The 17,881-nt window shown below is 32.3% G+C and overlaps 1 protein-coding gene across 5 annotated transcripts in view; it reads left to right on the plus strand.

The window, feature by feature from the left end:
* RB1 (RB transcriptional corepressor 1) overlaps positions 1-17,881 on the plus strand; it is a 172,437-nt gene that overhangs the window by 45,756 nt on the left and 108,800 nt on the right. For 4 of the 5 annotated variants that reach the window (XR_012488769.1, XM_074307714.1, XM_074307712.1 and 1 more), the window contains exons 8-14: positions 264-412; positions 5,404-5,481; positions 9,478-9,587; positions 10,811-10,888; positions 12,850-12,937; positions 14,290-14,406; positions 15,341-15,397. Coding sequence is in view for 3 of the 5 variants with exons in the window: in XM_074307714.1 (XP_074163815.1) it covers positions 264-412; positions 5,404-5,481; positions 9,478-9,587; positions 10,811-10,888; positions 12,850-12,937; positions 14,290-14,406; positions 15,341-15,397 (677 nt within the window). In the remaining 2 variants the exon portion in view is untranslated. Of the gene's footprint in view, positions 1-263; positions 413-5,403; positions 5,482-9,477; positions 9,588-10,810; positions 10,889-12,849; positions 12,938-14,289; positions 14,407-15,340; positions 15,402-17,881 lie in introns of all 5 variants that reach the window. The other variant, XR_012488768.1, reaches the window with a different exon arrangement.

Below are 17,881 nucleotides of genomic sequence, written 5' to 3' on the forward strand. Positions count from 1 at the left end.
TTCTCCTTTGTTAAGTCTCTGACTTGAGTGTGGTGCACTGTATTTGCCTAACTCTATCATTATAAGGGCTGGATATTGATAAAAACTATTATAAGCACTTAGCTTGTATACTTAAAAGGTGAAATAGCAAATCTTATTTTATGAGCAAGAATGGGTTGGAGGTAGGATATTGTCTTTTTTGATGACTTCTTTTATTATGTCAAATATTTCATTACATAGAACAAGGAATGTATTAATAATTATGGTCTATTTTGTTATTACAGAAATTGCAGTGAGTACATTATCTATTAATGGTTCACCCAGAACACCAAGGAGAGGTCAAAGCAGGAGTGCTCGGATCACTAGACAACCAGAGACTGACACAAGAGTCATTGAAGTTCTTTGTAAAGAGCATGAATGTAATATAGATGAGGTAATTTTTACAATTGTATTGAGATGCAAATTTTGCCTTACCATAGGTTTTTTGTTCTATATACTAGATGCATATAATCATATGAAACTTTTTAATGCTCTTTGGTTTTTAAATCCAGTCTGTGCTAAACATTGGAAATACAATTAATAAAAAGAAAGTAAGTCCCTTTGCTAAAGGAACTTACATTTTATAGGAGGAGACTACATACACAAAGGAGAGGGGAAAGCTGAGGTAGAGGAGTTGTAGGGAAGAGACAAAATGGAATACCATGCTATAGCATTTTATTTTATAGAGATGAGACCCAGGAGAGTAGCAAATACAAAGTTGAGTGAGCTAAGTCCAGTTTCTGGGAGGGGTTCAGTCTTCTGCCCGCTAGTTCTCTAGTCAGAGGGGAGAAGTTGCTGGAGGAGGTTTGAAAGATTAAGGCTTGAAAATACACCATGAGAAGGAGTTTAATAAAAATTAGTATATCTTAGAAGATGGAGGATGGGGAACTTGTTCCTTGGAGTTGAAACCATGTAGAGCAGCAGATGAAAAGTGAAGTGAATTGAGAGTCCAGTTTCTGCTTTCTATAAAGGAAGGAAAGAAAAATATATAAGTGTTAGGGTTTTTTACTCTCTCTACTAATGCTCATTGGTCCTTCTTCCTAGGCTTATCAGAGAAAAACTGGCAAATATAATATCATCAATCTCACCTCTGTTTTGAGGTCCTCAGAATCCTCCAGCTACTATCTCATAGAAAGTAGTTTGAGCATAATAGAGCACCCGAGAGTTTAAATGAACAACCTTAGATTTTATTCCCTGCACATACCTTAGTAGCGATCTCCCAGTCCAGTTCCCAGGAGGAAAAAAAGGAAGAGAAAGGGGAAGGGCTCTTCCTGTCCAGAGCTTAAATAGAGTCAATGAGGTCACTGACACAAGCCAATCAACGATGAAGGCTACATCCTGAATTTGACCAAGACTTCAGAGCCAGATCTAGGTTCCCGCCATGGATGGAGGTCCCACCCACAAAGGAAGTCCCTAAGTACTCAACTCTTAAGCACATGCAGGGATAAAGACCATTGGTCCACTTACATCTCAATTGCGTTTGCCTGACCTTTCTTTGTACCCTTACATATAAGGAAAACTTCAGGAAAATCACATCAAACATAATTAAAAAAAAAAAACAACCTAGTGTTAAATGTAATGTTCCACAGCTGTGGATTTCCAACTCTGGAGGGGAGGAGGGTGTTGTGTTATCTTCTCTTATTTCTTCTTGGGGCCAAACAGTCGTCATAATTTTGTAATATTCTGTTTTGATTGTTTTGTTGTATGTATAGTTTTTCCTTTGGACTGTCAATTACATATATATATATATATATATATATATATATATATATATATATATATATATATATTGTTTCTAGTTCTTTTCTGATAAATATTTTGCCTTTCTTTTTGTCATGGGCCTCCTTGGATATGTGCCCTCATCAGAGAAGGCACCATGCTCTATGAGCAAAACAGAATTGAAGTAGTTTAAAAGAAACATGTGCAGTTACAGAATCCATGCCAAATGTTTATATGATTATTCATATTGCATCTGTGATAGAGTATTCTGAGTTGGTTTTGGTTTGATTAGTTAGTTGGATACACTGTAACTTGACTCTAACATAGTGATGTCATTTTGGTTCTCTTCAGGAACAAAGGACAATAGCCAATTAGCCAGCCTAATAGGAGAATCTCTAGGTAGTTCTCCCCTGTTAACCTCCATCCTTCCTCAGAGACATACATATTGACTCACAGGCTTGTTCCTGGGAAGTTCATAGGTATTATCATCCTACAGAAAATATTGCACACCTCTTCTTATTTTTGATCCAGTTGCAATAAACAGTTGTCATTGATGGTAAAGGCTTTGAGGAAAGGAAAGGATCAGTCAGTTTGTCCATAAATATTGATTAATATTTAATACTATGTGTAAAATACAAAAAAAAAGAGACAGTTCCTGTCTCTTAAGGAGCTTACAATCTACTGGAGAAAGACAGTATACAAAAGGAAACTGAAAATTGAGGGGGCTGGAGGAAGAAAAGGGGCATAATGAAATCCAAAGAAGTCCAAAATTAATGCAAAGCCATGGGAAATGAAGAGGCTTGAGTTCCTTCCCTTTTTTTAATGGTATTTTTTTTCAATTATGTGTCAAGACAATTTTTTAGCATTCATTTTTACAAAATTCAGTTCCAAATTTTTCTCCCTTCCTAAAATGATAAGCAGTTTGATACACATTATGTGCAATCATGTAAAAACTGTTTCTGTGTTAGCTACATTTGTGAAAGAATGAATAGACCAAAAGGAAAAAAACATAAAAATTTTAGAAATGAAAATAATGCTTTGATCTGCAAAATCCCTCATCAGTATAGATTTCTATCATGAGTCCTTTCTAATTGTCTTGGATCACTGTGTTGCTAAGAAGAGCTAAATCATTCATAGTTGATCATCACACTGTTATTGTGTACAATGTTTTTTTGGTTCTGTTCATTTCACCTTGCATCAGTTCATATAAGTCTTTCCAGGTTTTTTCTGAAATCTGCCTGCTTATCATTTCTTATTGCACAATAGTATTCCATTATATTCAAATACCACAGCTTGTTCAGCCCTTCCCCAATGATGTGCATCTTCTTAGTCTCTGATTTTTCGACATTACAAAAAAAGATGCTATAAATCTTTTTGTACATGTAGGTCTTTTCTCCTTTTTAATATTCTTTATGAGTTCCAGACCTAGTGATATTGCTAGATCATAGGGTATGCAGTTTGTTGTTCTTTGGACATAGTTCCAAATTGCTCTCCAGAATGGTTGGATTAGTTCACAACTTCACCAGTAGTGCATGTGTCCCAATTTTCCTACCTTGTCTCCAACATTTATTATTTTCCTTTTTTGTCATATTAGCACTCTGACAGCTATAAGTAACATTTCTCTAATTATAAGTGATTTAGAACACTTCTTCATGTGACTATAGATAACTTTGACTTCATCTGAAAACTGCCTGTTCATATCCTTTGACCATTTATAAATTGAGAAATAGATTGTATTCTTACAAATTTTAACTTTTAGTTCTCCATATGTTTGAGAAATGAGGTCTTTATCAGAGACATTTGCTGTAAAGATTATTTCCCATCTTTTCGTTTTCCTTCTAATCTTGGTTGCATTGATTTTGTTTCCTTAATTTAATATAATCAAAATTATTTATTTTACATTTCATAGTGCTCTCTCTTATTTGATCATAATTTCTTCACTTCTCCACAGATCTGATAGGTAAACTATTTTTGTTTTTCCAATTTGCTTATGGTATATTACCTTTCAATTTTGAGTTTATCTGGGTATACTGTATAAGATGTTAGTCTATACCTAGTTTCTGCTAAATTGTTTTCCAGTTTTCCCAGAAGTTTTTTAAAATAGTGAGTTCTTATTTCTGATTCCCTTCTTAAAAGAAAGTTTTAAAATTGCTAGCTTTACCCTTCAGTCTGAGGGCAGAGATGAGATGTGAATACCAAGACTCATTGATCTTGTAAGAAGTAGAGTATTTCCTCAAAATGAGCATCCTTATTTTTAAAATCAGCAAAGTTGTTTGAGATAGAGTAACTTAAATATTGTTTACTTAGGCCATTAAATGTATCTATTCATTGAATAGACATCAAATGAGCAGTGAGGAAAGTGGCCTAGAAGTTATTGAGGTCGCTGAGAGAAAACTAGTCTAAAAATTAAAATTTGCCAAATAAAATCCATACATTTGATTTTTGAGAATCCATAGAAATTGAATATCATCAAAAGAATAATGAATAGTTTCTTGATTGTTGTCCTTCATTCTTGAAGAGGACATCTCTATATTAGAGTCAAATTACAATGTGTCTGACTATAGTTGATCAGACCAATATGAACTTGGAATGCTCTGCCATAGGTCAGGCATAAATGTACATATAAACATTTGGGTTGGATTCTTTAACTTAACATATCTTGCATTTCTTCTGAACTACTTCAATTCTGTTTTGCTTTCAGAACATAACACTTTCTCTGATGAAGGCACACCATGGTGGGGGAGAGGGGTCCTATGACAGTGTCTCCCATGTTGTACAAGGGAGTTCTTAAAAGAGACCTTGAGAATGTCTTTTTATTATTTTTTCTCACCGCCATGAGTACTTTCTCTATGTAAGTTCTTCATGAAGTAGTCTTTTTTGGTAGGCATTTTTTGGCATTCAATTTGGCATTCAAACAGCATGGCTAGTCCAACATAATTGCACTCTCTTCAATGAAGTTTGAATGTTTGACATTTTAGTTCAAGAAAGGATCTCAGTGTCTAGTATCTTTTGCTGCCTCATCATCTTCAGGATCTTCCTATAAAATAATTGAAATGGAAGTTTCCAGGAGGGTGTGTTAAGGGAAGAGGAATACCTCTAGAGTTGGGGTCCCTGAGCCCTTTTCATGGCTGCTTTCCACCTTTAGTGTCTACCTGAATAAATGAATAAAGAATTTATTAAGTGTTTACTGTGTTCAAAGTGCTGTGTTAAAAACACTGGGGTTACAAATAGAAAAGTCAAATAGTCCCTATTCTCAAGGAGCTCATGTTCTACTGGGAGAGACAACACATGTAGAAGGTTTTAGCTGTAAATCAAATGAAAAAGTCCCATGGTCCTTAGGGTAAAGCAGTAAAACAGCTCATAATGTCATTTTACTTATAAAATCATTGCACTCTCTGATGCTGAACCATTTTCAGTGCCAAGGACTTTTGTGAAAATAACTTCCTTTTCTGAGTCCTTAATATCTGTGGCTATAGTATCTTCAGAAGTAGTTCCTATCAAGTATTACCTTTAGTGCATAATTAGTAATCATATATGTAGATAAACATCCTTTGATTCTATTGTTTTTAAAGTTAATTTGAATGATTGAATTAAAGCAAAAAGGAAATGAATAATTACATTTTAAAAACAATCTTAGTGCTAATGTTCTAACTTGATTTCCTTCAGGTAAAAAATGTATATTTCAAAAACTTTCTACCATTCCTGAAGTCTCTTGGTATTGCAGCTTCTAATGGACTACCAGAGGTAAGCTAAAAGATTGTTTCCCCAAAAAAATTAATGTATCCTATGATTCTTTAATATACTTTGCAGCATGTCATATCTTATAGCCAAGTAAAGAAATTTTATCTGAAAGAATGCTGTATGTTGTGCAAAAAAAAAATTATATATATGGTATAAATAAGAATTATGTCATATTTATACTTATAACATATTTATGCCAAATTTCCTAAGTATTGTCTTTATTGCTTGGATATATTAGTCTCCCAAAGGTTTTCTTTTCTTTTTTTTTTTCTTTTCTGAGGCTGGGGTTAAGTGACTTACGCAGGGTCACACAGCTAGGAAGTGTTAAGTGTCTGAGACCAGATTTGAATTTGAGTCCTCCTGAATTCAAGGCTGGTGCTCTATCCACTGCGCCACCTATCTGTCCCCCCAAAGGTTTTCTTTAAAGCACCAAATTAAGGCTTCTAAATTTCTAGTTTCCATTTTAAAATGTTTAAATAATGTTTTAAATATTTTTTGCCAAATATTTCTACATATGATTTAACAAGTGATGTTTTCAATTTTATTTGAAATTATATTTCATATATGGAATACAAAGGCAAATACAGAGAAGGAAAGGATTATATTGACTCTAGTCCTAATAGGGCCCCTGGAACTCAGCCTAGAACTTCTACTTTGTAATTTCTATTTTTTTTCCCGTTAGTAAATTTACATAGAAGAGGCATTTGCCAAATGAATCTCTCCTGCTCAGAAATTCTTTGTTCAAACACTACTTTGGGCATTTTTGCAGTCTAACTTTTTATTCTAACTTTAAGAAGTTTCTATCATTTTCTTGCTGCCTGATATTTCAATTTGAATCTTGTTGATTGCTCTTCGAGATAGTAAAATTGAAGGATCCATCTTTATACTCTTGGAATGGGGAGATTATTGAGCAGAAGCAGGAGCATCCTTTGGGATGGATGGTTTGGCTAGACTTTGGGATGAGCTAGCATTTTGTAGCACGAATAGGAGATGTAGTCCTGGGAAGTAGCTTTAGGATGTGAAGGAGGCAAATAGATAACCTAGAAAAGTTGCAGAGAGCAGTATTGATTGATGAAATACTAAGCCCAACTCTTATTGTGAGTAAGAGAGGGTAGGACAAAATGGAGGATGGTAAGGTTTGGGTCAGGCTGTGGGGTACAGTGAGTCTTTTGTGGTAATATTGTTACTGCTTACTTTAGAATAACTTTGTATGAATTGCATGGGGAATGGATAGAAGGAAGGTTCTAGCAAATAACTTTATATGTTAAAATTTAAATATTTTCTTTACTAAGACTCTTGTAATTCATACCTATGTTGAGAACAATAGCTAAAATCATTCCAATGTTCTGCAGTAATGCTTTTTGGCTTTATAATTTAGATAGTGACATGGTATTTTATAACATGCAAAGCAAATTAAGCATTTGGAAGATATTCTAAATTCTAGGTCAATTGATGTCTGTATATCAAATATATTCTTTAAACACATTTGTATAGGACATTTAAAAATTTTTTTACAATATTTATAATGAGCAGTGTGTATGGTAGTTGGTGGAGAAAACTTTGAATTTGAAGTTAGAAGACCTGGACTTTTGACCTTTTACTATCCTTGTGACCTCTGGGAGATATTTGAACTCTCTAATTTCTTCATGTGTATATAGGGAGAAAATAATAGCTACACTGCCTGCCTTACACAGTCCTGTTGTGAGTAAAGCATTTTGCCAATTTTGAAAAGTACTCTAGAGATTTGAGGTTTGTCTTATTTTTAGTGAAGGATTAGTGTGATAATCAAGTAAAACTACCTAGTAAGGAATACCATTTATTAAATGTAGCCTTGAATGTCTACTGGACTGAATTTCTTAAAAATATCAAATTATATCCTGGAGGATATATGGAGAGAGGAGACTTGGGTTCAAATATTACCTTTGATCAATACTTCCTAGCTGTGTGATCATAGTGGGAGAAATTACATGATCTCTCAGAATCCTGTTTCAAGGTGATTTTTTAAAGTCTAAGTTTAACCATATTACTGTAACACTCCCTTCCACCCTCTTCTTATCTCTAGGATCAGATATAATCTTCTAGTATTTAAAGTTCTTTATAACCTGATCGCTTCCTGTCTTTCTAGTTTTCTTATATTTGATTCCTTTTTATACACTCTGTGAGCTAGCCTCTTTGCAGTTCTTTGAACACAACACTCAATCATCTGTCCCTGTGATTTTTCACTGGCTGTGCTCAATCCTAAAATGTTCTGCCCCCTTACCTCTGCCTCCTAATTTCCCTAGCTTCCCTCAAGATTCAGTTCAAGTCTCATCTTCTATAAAAGGCATTTTTTGACCTCCCCAGATCCTCATATCTTTACTTTCAGACTACCTTCCATCTATTTGCTATATGTTAGGGATGTACCTAATTATTTATATGTTCTATCATTAGAATGTAAGCTTTTTGAGGACAAAGACTATCTTTGATTTTCTTTGTATTCTAGTGCTTTGTAGGATGGTTGGCACTAGTAAGTGCTTAATAAATGATTACTGAATTACTGACTAAATAAACACAAATATTTCTATACATAAACCAGAACAGAGAAAGTATATTTGATAATAAGAATTCAGGAAGAATGGTGTTGATATTCTTTCTTAGTAAATTGACACACATAATCTATATAGCACTGTTCAGCAGTAAACTTCTCAGCCCTTTTAAATTACAGGCTTGCTATCCTCTTAACCTGATAATGATTTCATTGTTTTCAGGAGCTAAATATAAGCTGTTACTAAGAACAATTATTAAATTTTTTTGCAGAGCTTTTTTGGTACTGGAGGTCTTAATACCCCCAGGTAATTTTTAGGCTTTTAAATTCTCTGGCATTAGCTTCCCTTTCAAAGAAATAGTTTCTTTACCTTATATTTCTGAACTACCTTTAAAGAGAGGCAAATGATATTATCATTAAGATCTAGGTATTCTAAATTTCTTCATTTGAAGTTGTTTCCTTCATTTTTAAAAATTTTAAATGTAATTTCTTTATTTTCTATGTAATTTATTTTATACATTTAAAAACCATTATATGAGAAAGTGTCTATAGATTTCACTAGACCTAAGGGGTCCATGATGGAAAAACAGGTTAAAAAGTCCTGGCTTAGATGTTTATTCCTCTATACAATTTAAAATAAGATATATTTAAATGATTACACTTTTTTTTCTGTAATACCTCTTGTAGAACATTTCTATATTTTTCCCTGTTCACAGCACCTATTCTAATACTAGTCTGATAAATAGCAATGGAAGTGATTCTAAGGCATCTTCATCAAGAAACATTGGATTTAAGAATAATTAAAACAATTTTATATTTTAGGAGAAGAAAAATAATGACCAGAGTTAATGTAATTAATACTATGATTGAGGTTATTGAATAGTATGTATGGAATTTGAGGTTTTGTAGAGTGAGCCATATTCTTTTGAGGATACTTGTAGTATCTGAATATATATATATATATATATATATATATATATATATATATATATATATATATGTATTTGGAATGTTTAACTGAAGGAAGTTAATTGAAGCCAAATGATTTTGAGAATGCTATTGGGATATATGCAGATTTGTTAAGGATTTGAAAAATAACTACATATTGAAACGGTTTAAAGTGTATCTTAGCAGGAATTAGATTACTTGATTTTGGGAGTCTTGTTTGCTGAAGATTGGCAACTTTTTGAATAAAAAAACAAAAAGCAAAATGTATTGTGATGTACATTATCGGTTGCACTTCATGTTAATTAGCTATTGTGTCAACATATATTAGCCTAAAAACCCTCAGTTATATATTTTAAATATAATTTTTTGTGAGTCATCAACCGTATTTATACTTCATAGATTTCTGGTGTTTTATATAAAACTAAATGTAGATTTTATTACTGTTAAAATTCTTGAATCAAAATGTGCTTCAATGTGTTGATTGCTATAATTCACTTAATATTATTAATTTTCTCCCTTTTTTTGAGGTTGAAAATCTCTCTAAACAATATGAAGAAATTTACCTTAAAAACAAAGATATAGACGCAAGACTTTTTCTGGACCATGATAAAACTCTTCAAGATGATTCCATTGATAGGTAGTATATTTATAATCCTGTTTATGAAAGGCACATTGTTATTTTAATTTGTTAATATTCTTTAGATATCTTAAGATGACACTAGCAGCTCTCAAAGGATGACAATATACTACTTTTACTGGCATGTATTTTAGTAGGTAATTTAGACAGAGATGTTATTTGGAGTAACTTAAAAAAAAAAAAACCGCAAAAACCTTGACCATTCACAAATGTTCCCAAAATAGGTTATTGCTGTATTTGGTATTAACAACTAGGATTATATGGTGATGGGGAGACATTGCTTGTGTTTATGTAAACCAAACAAATCTACAACTTTCCTCTTATATGTTTTTCAAATATCTAAGGATTTTTAAAAAAGATACTATCAAAAATATTTTTCCACCTATTTCCTTACTTGCTTACTTTAAAAATTAAAAGCCTTATCTCAAATTCTTATATAAATATAATCAAGTTTTTAAAAATAGCTGAATCCTAAGGTTAAAATTCTTGAAAATACTATAGAATATTTTAACTTTGTCATCATATTACAGTTTAGCACCTTATATTTTCATGTGAAATTCTGTCTGTAACAAGCCTCTGGCATGAAATTGTTTTAAATGAGGTACTCCAAAAGTCTTAGTGCAATTAAATTCAGAATGTTACTTAAGTAAAAACATTTTTTTTCAAAATGTGGTTTCTCCTGTAACTTAAGTAAGAGTGATATCATAATAGAAAATGAGTTTTTATATCTTTTGAACTATTAGAGAGAAAATAAATTTGACACATAAGTTCTTATAAGATTATTATTATTATATTTGTGTTTTAGATATCTAATAAAATGTTTTCTTGAAATACATATATAAATAATCCTGCTAAAATCAAAGATCATAATCCTTTTTCAGACAAGTTTTTTATGTTTTATTGATTTAAAAAATTGTTTCTCAATATAATTTCTTCCTCAACTTCCACTCATATGTAATAGAATTTTTGTAACAAAAAGAAATAGTTAATCAAAAGGAGACATGTCTGATGTTACATTCAGGGGGATTATTCATGGGACCACATATTATCTCTTAACATTGAAGTTTTCTTTGCACAGTTCAATTAAACAATAAATGAGGTGATTGAAGAGAGTATATTTTGTTCTTTTGATCTGTATGGAAGAACTTATAAGTTTAGGTAGTTCAATTCTTTTCAAGATCAAAGACTTTGTGTGAAATAGCATCATTTCTGTCCTTTTGTAGTTTTGAAATGGAGAGAACACCAAGAAAAAGTCATCCTGATGAAGAGATGCCTTTAATTCCTCCACAGACTCCTGTGAGGTATAGGCCTTCTATTTTATTTTATTTTTTATTATAACTTTTTAATTTTTCAGTATTGACAATTGCAAAGCCTTTTGTTCCAACTTTTCCCCTCTTTCCCTACACCCCTCCCCCAGATGGCAGGTTGATCAATACATGTTAAATATGTTAAAGTATAAGTTAAATACAATATATGTGTACATGTATAAACAGTTATTTTGCTGTACAAAAAGAATTGGACTTTGAAATAGTGTACAATTAGCCTGTGAAAGAAATCAGAAATGCAGGAAGACAAAAATAGAGGGATTGGAAATTCTATGTAGTGGTTCATAGTCACCTCCCAGAGTTCTTTCTCTGGGTGTAGCTGGTTCAGTTCATTACTGCTCTATTGGAACTGATTTGGTTCATCTCATTGTTGGAGAGGGCCATGTCATTCAGAATTGATCATCATATAATATTGTTGTTGAAGTACATAATGATCTTCTGGTCCTGCTCATTTCACTCAGCATCAGTTCATGTAAGTCTCTCCAGGCCTTTCTGAAATCGTCCTGCTGGTCATTTCTTATAGAACAATAATATTCCATAACATACATATACCACAATTTATTCAGCCATTCTCCAATTGATGGGCATCCACTTAGTTTTTACTTTACTTTTACTTTACAAAGAGGGCTGCCACAAACATTCTTGAACACACAAGTCTCTTTCCCTTCTTTAAATCTCTTTGGGATATAAGCCCAGTAGTGTTACTACTGGGTCAAAGAGTATGTACAGTTTGATAACTTTTTGAGCATAGTTCCAAATTGCTTTCCAGAATGGCTAGATGTATTCACAATTCCACCAACAATGTATCAGTGTCCCAGTTTTCCCACATCCCCTCCAACATTCCGCATTGTCTTTCCCTGTCATTCTAGCTAATCTGACAGGTGTCTAATGGTAACTCAGAGTTGTCTTAATTTGCATTTCTCTGATTAATAATGACTTGGAGCATCTTTTCATATGGCTAGAAATAGTTTCAATTTCTTCATCTGAGAATTGTCTGTTCCTGTCCTTTGACCATTTATCAATTGGAGAATGTAGACCTATTTAAAAAAAAAACTTTTTACTATTATTTTTTATATAGTGTTTAATATTTTGTTGGTATTTAAGTACTTGGGGAATAGTGGAAAATAACCTGAGAATCCAGAGAACAGGTTTCAAGATTGGACCTTTTCACTAGACTTAGCTGTCTAACTCTAGACTGGTCACTTAACTGTTCCTGTACTGTTTCCTCTTTTGTAAAAACTGACTGACACTTTCTAATGTACCTTCTAGTTGAACATTTCTTTGTTCTTTATAATTAGACATACATTTACTCAACTGCTTTCCTATCCACAATTTTCAAACTAATGTAAACATTTATAGAGTACTTTAGAAATCTTAAAGTGCTTGCCATATACATTATATGAAAAACAGAAACTATTTGAAGTAAAACCAAAGCCATAAGGTATTTAAGGGGATCAATGTCAAGTAATAAAAACTGAAATTATCTGGAACTAATGTTTGCATATGTCTTTATGTATCCATTTTGAAGGTATCTAAAAAAGGGGACTCTACCACAACACTATTTTAATAGAATAACTTCTAATTCTTAATGAAAACTGTTCATGTCTAAATGTTCTACTTTATATCTTCCATCTAAGATAAAATATCAGTTTTTAAAAATTTAAGTCAAATTTCTTTCTGATATAATTTTATTAATAAACTAATTATACACTTATAAATATACTGATTAATGTATTGAGATAGTTTTCCAATTTAATTATCTCTTAAACAGTGACTATTCATACAGTTAATTGTGATGTATATTTTAGAAAGCTGATGGAAGCCAAATGGAGATAGTGATTTGAAGATCAGGTTTAAATTTATCAGATAAGTAACTTTTCTTTTTCCTTTTACTATTTCTTCAGAATATAGCATTTTTACTTTTTTTTTTCTTTCAGGGCTGTCATGAATACTATCCAACAGTTGGTGATGATACTAAATTCAGCAAGTGATCAACCATCAGAAAATCTTATTTCTTATTTCAATGTAAGATTGCATTCTATACCTTGAGCCAAAATGTAATGAATGATAGAGAATATATTCATTCTGTTTTTATGGCAATATATGAATCAGTATTATTTAAGATATTTTATGAAGAAATCTGAATCTGAAAGTTAGAATATTATATATCTAGGATTTTTAGGATTTATTTATGACTGCCATTAAATGACTATGTAGCATTAATAAAATCATAGCTAATAATTCTTTAACTAGTAAGGAATATTCCTTAAATAGTAATTATTTTTTAATTTGCTTGACTATAAAAAGCATTTAGCATTTGGTTCACATTTTTTCCTTAAAATGCCTCAAAAGCATATTGAAAATTATTTTCTTAATAAAATAACAGAAATGTAGAAAATGTTCTGTAAAAGAGTAAAAAGGAGCCTTTTGGCCTTTTTCTTTTTTTCCTGTTTTGACCTTTGAGATAATTTATATAAAAATGTATAAATGTTTCGAACCCTCTCCCTCATTTTGTGTTTTGACAGATGATTAAATGGCTAAATGATTCATACATTGAACCAAAATTAAGTACTTTCTTTATATACCATTTAGAAAAGAAAAAAGAGTCCTTTTGATTTCTAATCTATCTCCCTCATAATTTATAATTCCCTTTCATTGTAGTCTTTTTACACAATCCCTATTTAGTGATCCAGTTATCTAGTCTTCTTACTTTTTTTCAAACTAGAACACGCTTCATCTCTGGCCACAGGAAATTTTTATTGGCTATCTCTTATGCCTAGAATGCTCTGTCTCATATCTACCCTCTGACTTCTCTAGCTTTCAAGTTCTTATTAAAATTTCACTTTGCCCAGGAAGCCTTACCCACTCCCTCCTAATTTTATTACCTTGCCTTTGTTGATTATTTCCTATTTATCCTGTATGGAGTGTTTGGGTTTTTTTTATACATAGTTGTTTGCATATTGTTTCTCCAAGGGTAAGAACTATATGTTGTCTTTCTTTGTATACTTGCACTTATAGAGTGTCTGGCACATAGGAGGAACTTAATAAATACTTTTTTACTGACTGACTTTCCCCATTGAGCTGACAAAATTTTAAACTGGGAAAAGCTACTAAGATAATTAATTCAACTTTCATGTCTGTTTTGTAGTTTAAAGTATAATTCTGTTCAAAGTATTTTAAAAGTGTCCCAGATCTTTTTGGATTGATGATAGATTAATCTGATGCTGCTTTCTTTCAGTAGGCAGTTTTCTTAGTCATTAATATTATTTAACTTTGCTCTTTACCATACTTGGAAATATTACATGTTTTTTTTTAAAAGAACTTTTTCTTCATTGAACTTGGAAAAAAACCTGAAGATATTGTTTTGTCTTTTAAAGAATTGTACGGTCAATCCTAAGGAAAGTATCCTGAAAAGAGTAGAGAATATTGGACGCATCTTTAAAGAGAAATTTGCAGAGGCTGTTGGCCAGGGATGTGCAGAGATTGGGTCACAGGTAAGATGCCAGTTTGTTGGTTTTTTTGGTTTTTTTTTTTTGTTTTTTGTCCTTATCACCTAATAGTACCTGGCTTACAGGAAGCATTTAATGCTTATTGATTAATTAACACTACCATAATCCAGGTTATCCTTCTCTCTTATGACCTCAGTTGACTAAAAGGCTTGCTTTGGGGCATGAATCAGAAAATCAGACATTTGGAATCCACTTAACACTTTTGTCTGTTTTGATTCTATATGGTATAATAGATAGGCTAGGAATTTGGAAATTTGGGTTCTAGGCATGGCTTTAACATTAATTAATTTTGTTGCCCTGGGCATTTAACTTCACTGAGATTCATTTTCTTCCTTTATGAGGGTGTAAGAGGGCATGAAGTCAAAGGTGGAGGTTTGATTTTTCTTACATCACTGCTTTTACAAAATAATGTCTGCAAATCCTCTGAGGTGGAAATGTATGGTATATATTATGTCTATTTCTGTCCCAAAATGAACTTGCTCTTACCAGTTCATCCAATTGAATCATAGTATTAATAGTAAGGAGAAAAAAACCCTTATATATGCAGATAAATGCTGAGCTATTTCATGACCAAAGCCTGTACCCTTTATGAAAGTCATCTTTTTTACAAATGACAACCTGGTGGATTAGGTAAGAAAACTGAAGTGTAAGTATGAATCTACTATTGCTAGTGACAGCACCATAAGATAAGCCCTATCAGTGGTGTGTTAGAAACATTATGGTATGTAAAGAACACTGTGTTATTCCTTAGTTTTTCTACCTTTAGCTTTCATGACCCATTATTATTGGCAGCCTTATTTATTTGAATGGTCATCATTGTATCTCAAGATCTCTAATCCTTTCTGTGTTTTTTTTAAAACAATGGTATCTTACATTTTTTTGTGTTTTTCTGTGTGTGTGTGTGTGTGGTTTTTTAAAGCGATACAAACTTGGAGTGCGATTATACTACAGAGTTATGGAATCTATGCTTAAATCAGTAAGTGAAAATTAACACATTAAAATTGAAATCCATGTTCTTTGCTCATATCATTCTTTCCTAATTAATGCCTATAATCTATCAGCTTCTATTCTATTCTTCAGCCTTTCTCAAAAACTTTTATACCTGATTTCTCTTTATTTCTAACATCATTTTTAGAGATTTTGTTATATTTAATAATACCTCTGTTAAGGCCCTGTCCACATAATTCTCTGAACTATTTATTTAACTTTCATAATCTTCATCTCTCTTCTACTTCAGAGACTGAAAAGGTAGTCACAACTTTTACCTCAACATTTAATTCTGTTCCTCTTTCAGGATTATGAATTCTGAAGTTCTTCTCTTTGAATATTTGCCTCTCCATATCACTGACTTTTTTCAAATCCATTTTTCATCATTACTGTGATATTTTACTCTTTAATCTATCCTCCTCACCTACTACCACTGTTCTACCATCAGCTTATGAAGAGAATAAAGTATTCCTTAGTAGGCAAAAAACAACAGCAACAACAACAAAAGCCCCCAAAACAAAGGACTTCAGTGTAAAAAGAAATCTAAAGACTTGGAACAGGAGCATGACCTCTTTTATGTTTTAAAGTAAAAGAATAATACATTCAATCCAAGAGCAAGAGAAATTAAATATATGAAGCATTTCCTGAAGAGGTAGAAGCTGCACTCTCTGAGGAATAAAGTGATGGTACTTGTCTTTCAAAGAAAGATAATGTACTAGCAGGTGAAGAGACCATCAGAAGAATAGAAAAGTCAACGACTTTTGCTGAGGAGATACCAAGGCAACTCTGTTAACTTAACAATTGAGATATCTTCCTTGTGCCTTCCTGGGCATATAATCAATCACTAAGTATTTATTAAGGGCCTGCTATGTGTCAGGGCTTTAAACTAAAAAAAAAAAAAAAAAAAAAAAAAAAAGGAGAGGGAAACACTGTGTTTAATCAAGGTAGATACCAAGGAAAGTAGTTACTGTAACCCTGATATTCTTGGTGCTCTTCTTGCTCATGGTTGCTTCTATACATGGATCAATCATTAAGCCTGTAAAGATTTGACAAGTCCTGCTCCCTGAGCCAGTTCTCCCAAGGAGATGAAAAAAAGACTGAAATTTCTGGTTTTCTTAACTCATATTTGGTAAATTTCAGTGGTTGCCAAATATATCTGCCTTGAGGATAGCTAAATGGCACAGTGGATAATGCACTAGCCCTGGAATAAGAGGATTTCAGTTCAAATCCAACCTCTGACGTTTAATACTTACTAGCTTGTGTGCCCATAGGCAAGTTGCCTAACTCCAGTTGCCTCCCAAGGAAAAAATAATACATATATATGTCTAGAAATTTACCCTAAACTTTAAACATATATTTTAAATTATTATTATAGCTTTTTATTTACAAGATATATGCATGGGTAATTTTTCAGCATTGACAATTGTAAAATCTTTTGTTCCAATTTTTCCCCTCCTTCCCCCCTACTCCCTCCCCCAGATGGCAGGTAGACCAATACATGTTAAATATGTTAAAATATATGTAATATATATTTCTTAAAGTAAACTCATTCCCTCCCCTGCCCAAAAGCTGCTTTATCCTTGGCTTCTCAGTTTCTCTTAATAATATCAATTTTGGGACTGTCCCCCAAGTTCTAACTTGTAGTTAACTTTAATTGTTCTTTTTCCTTCATCCCACATAGCCGTTCTTTCATCCTATTGAGATAATTCTCTAATTCATCTTTTTTTTTTTTTTTTTTTTTTTTTTTTTTTACTCTTCCTCTCATACACCCTAGCTCAGGCATTCAGCTTCTCTGTAAAAGCCTCCTGACCATAACTACTACTATTACTACTACTACTACTATTACTACCTCTACTACTGACTACTATTACTTCTACTACTATTGTTACTACTTCTACTACTGCTACTACTACTACTGCTGCTGCTGCTGCTGCTACTATTTCTACTATAACAACTACTACCTCTATTACTAACTACTGCTGCTGCTGCTGCTGCTGCTACTACTACTACTACTACTATTACTGCTACTACTACTACTACTATTATTATTTTGTCTCCTCCTCCTCCTCCTCCTTCTCCTTCTTCTTCTTCTTTCCCTGTCATATACTCTATATTGCAGTCAAAATGTAATATTTACTAATCCTTCATTTTTGTCCCATTCTTTCCAATCCTATGTCTTTATTCATAGCATACCTCACTTCTGAGGTATGTGAAAAGAGGAAAGAAGACATCTTCATATATTACCTCCTTCTGTTCATTCAGCTAGAAGTGGTTGTTTTCTCTTTAAAATTCATATAGTACTTTATGTGGACTCCTTTTCTGCTCTATCACAATCTCTCTTGCAATAGTTATTTGATTTTTTAAACTCAAGCCACCCATTGTATTTTACTTTATTTTTATATCTCCCTGTCTCTAGCATAATGCCTTATGAATAAGTGATTAATAAACATTTATTAAATTGAATAATATCTAA

Source organism: Sminthopsis crassicaudata, chromosome 3 (genome assembly GCF_048593235.1).
Source record: "Sminthopsis crassicaudata isolate SCR6 chromosome 3, ASM4859323v1, whole genome shotgun sequence".
In the NCBI taxonomy this organism is placed as follows: Eukaryota; Metazoa; Chordata; class Mammalia; order Dasyuromorphia; family Dasyuridae; genus Sminthopsis; species Sminthopsis crassicaudata.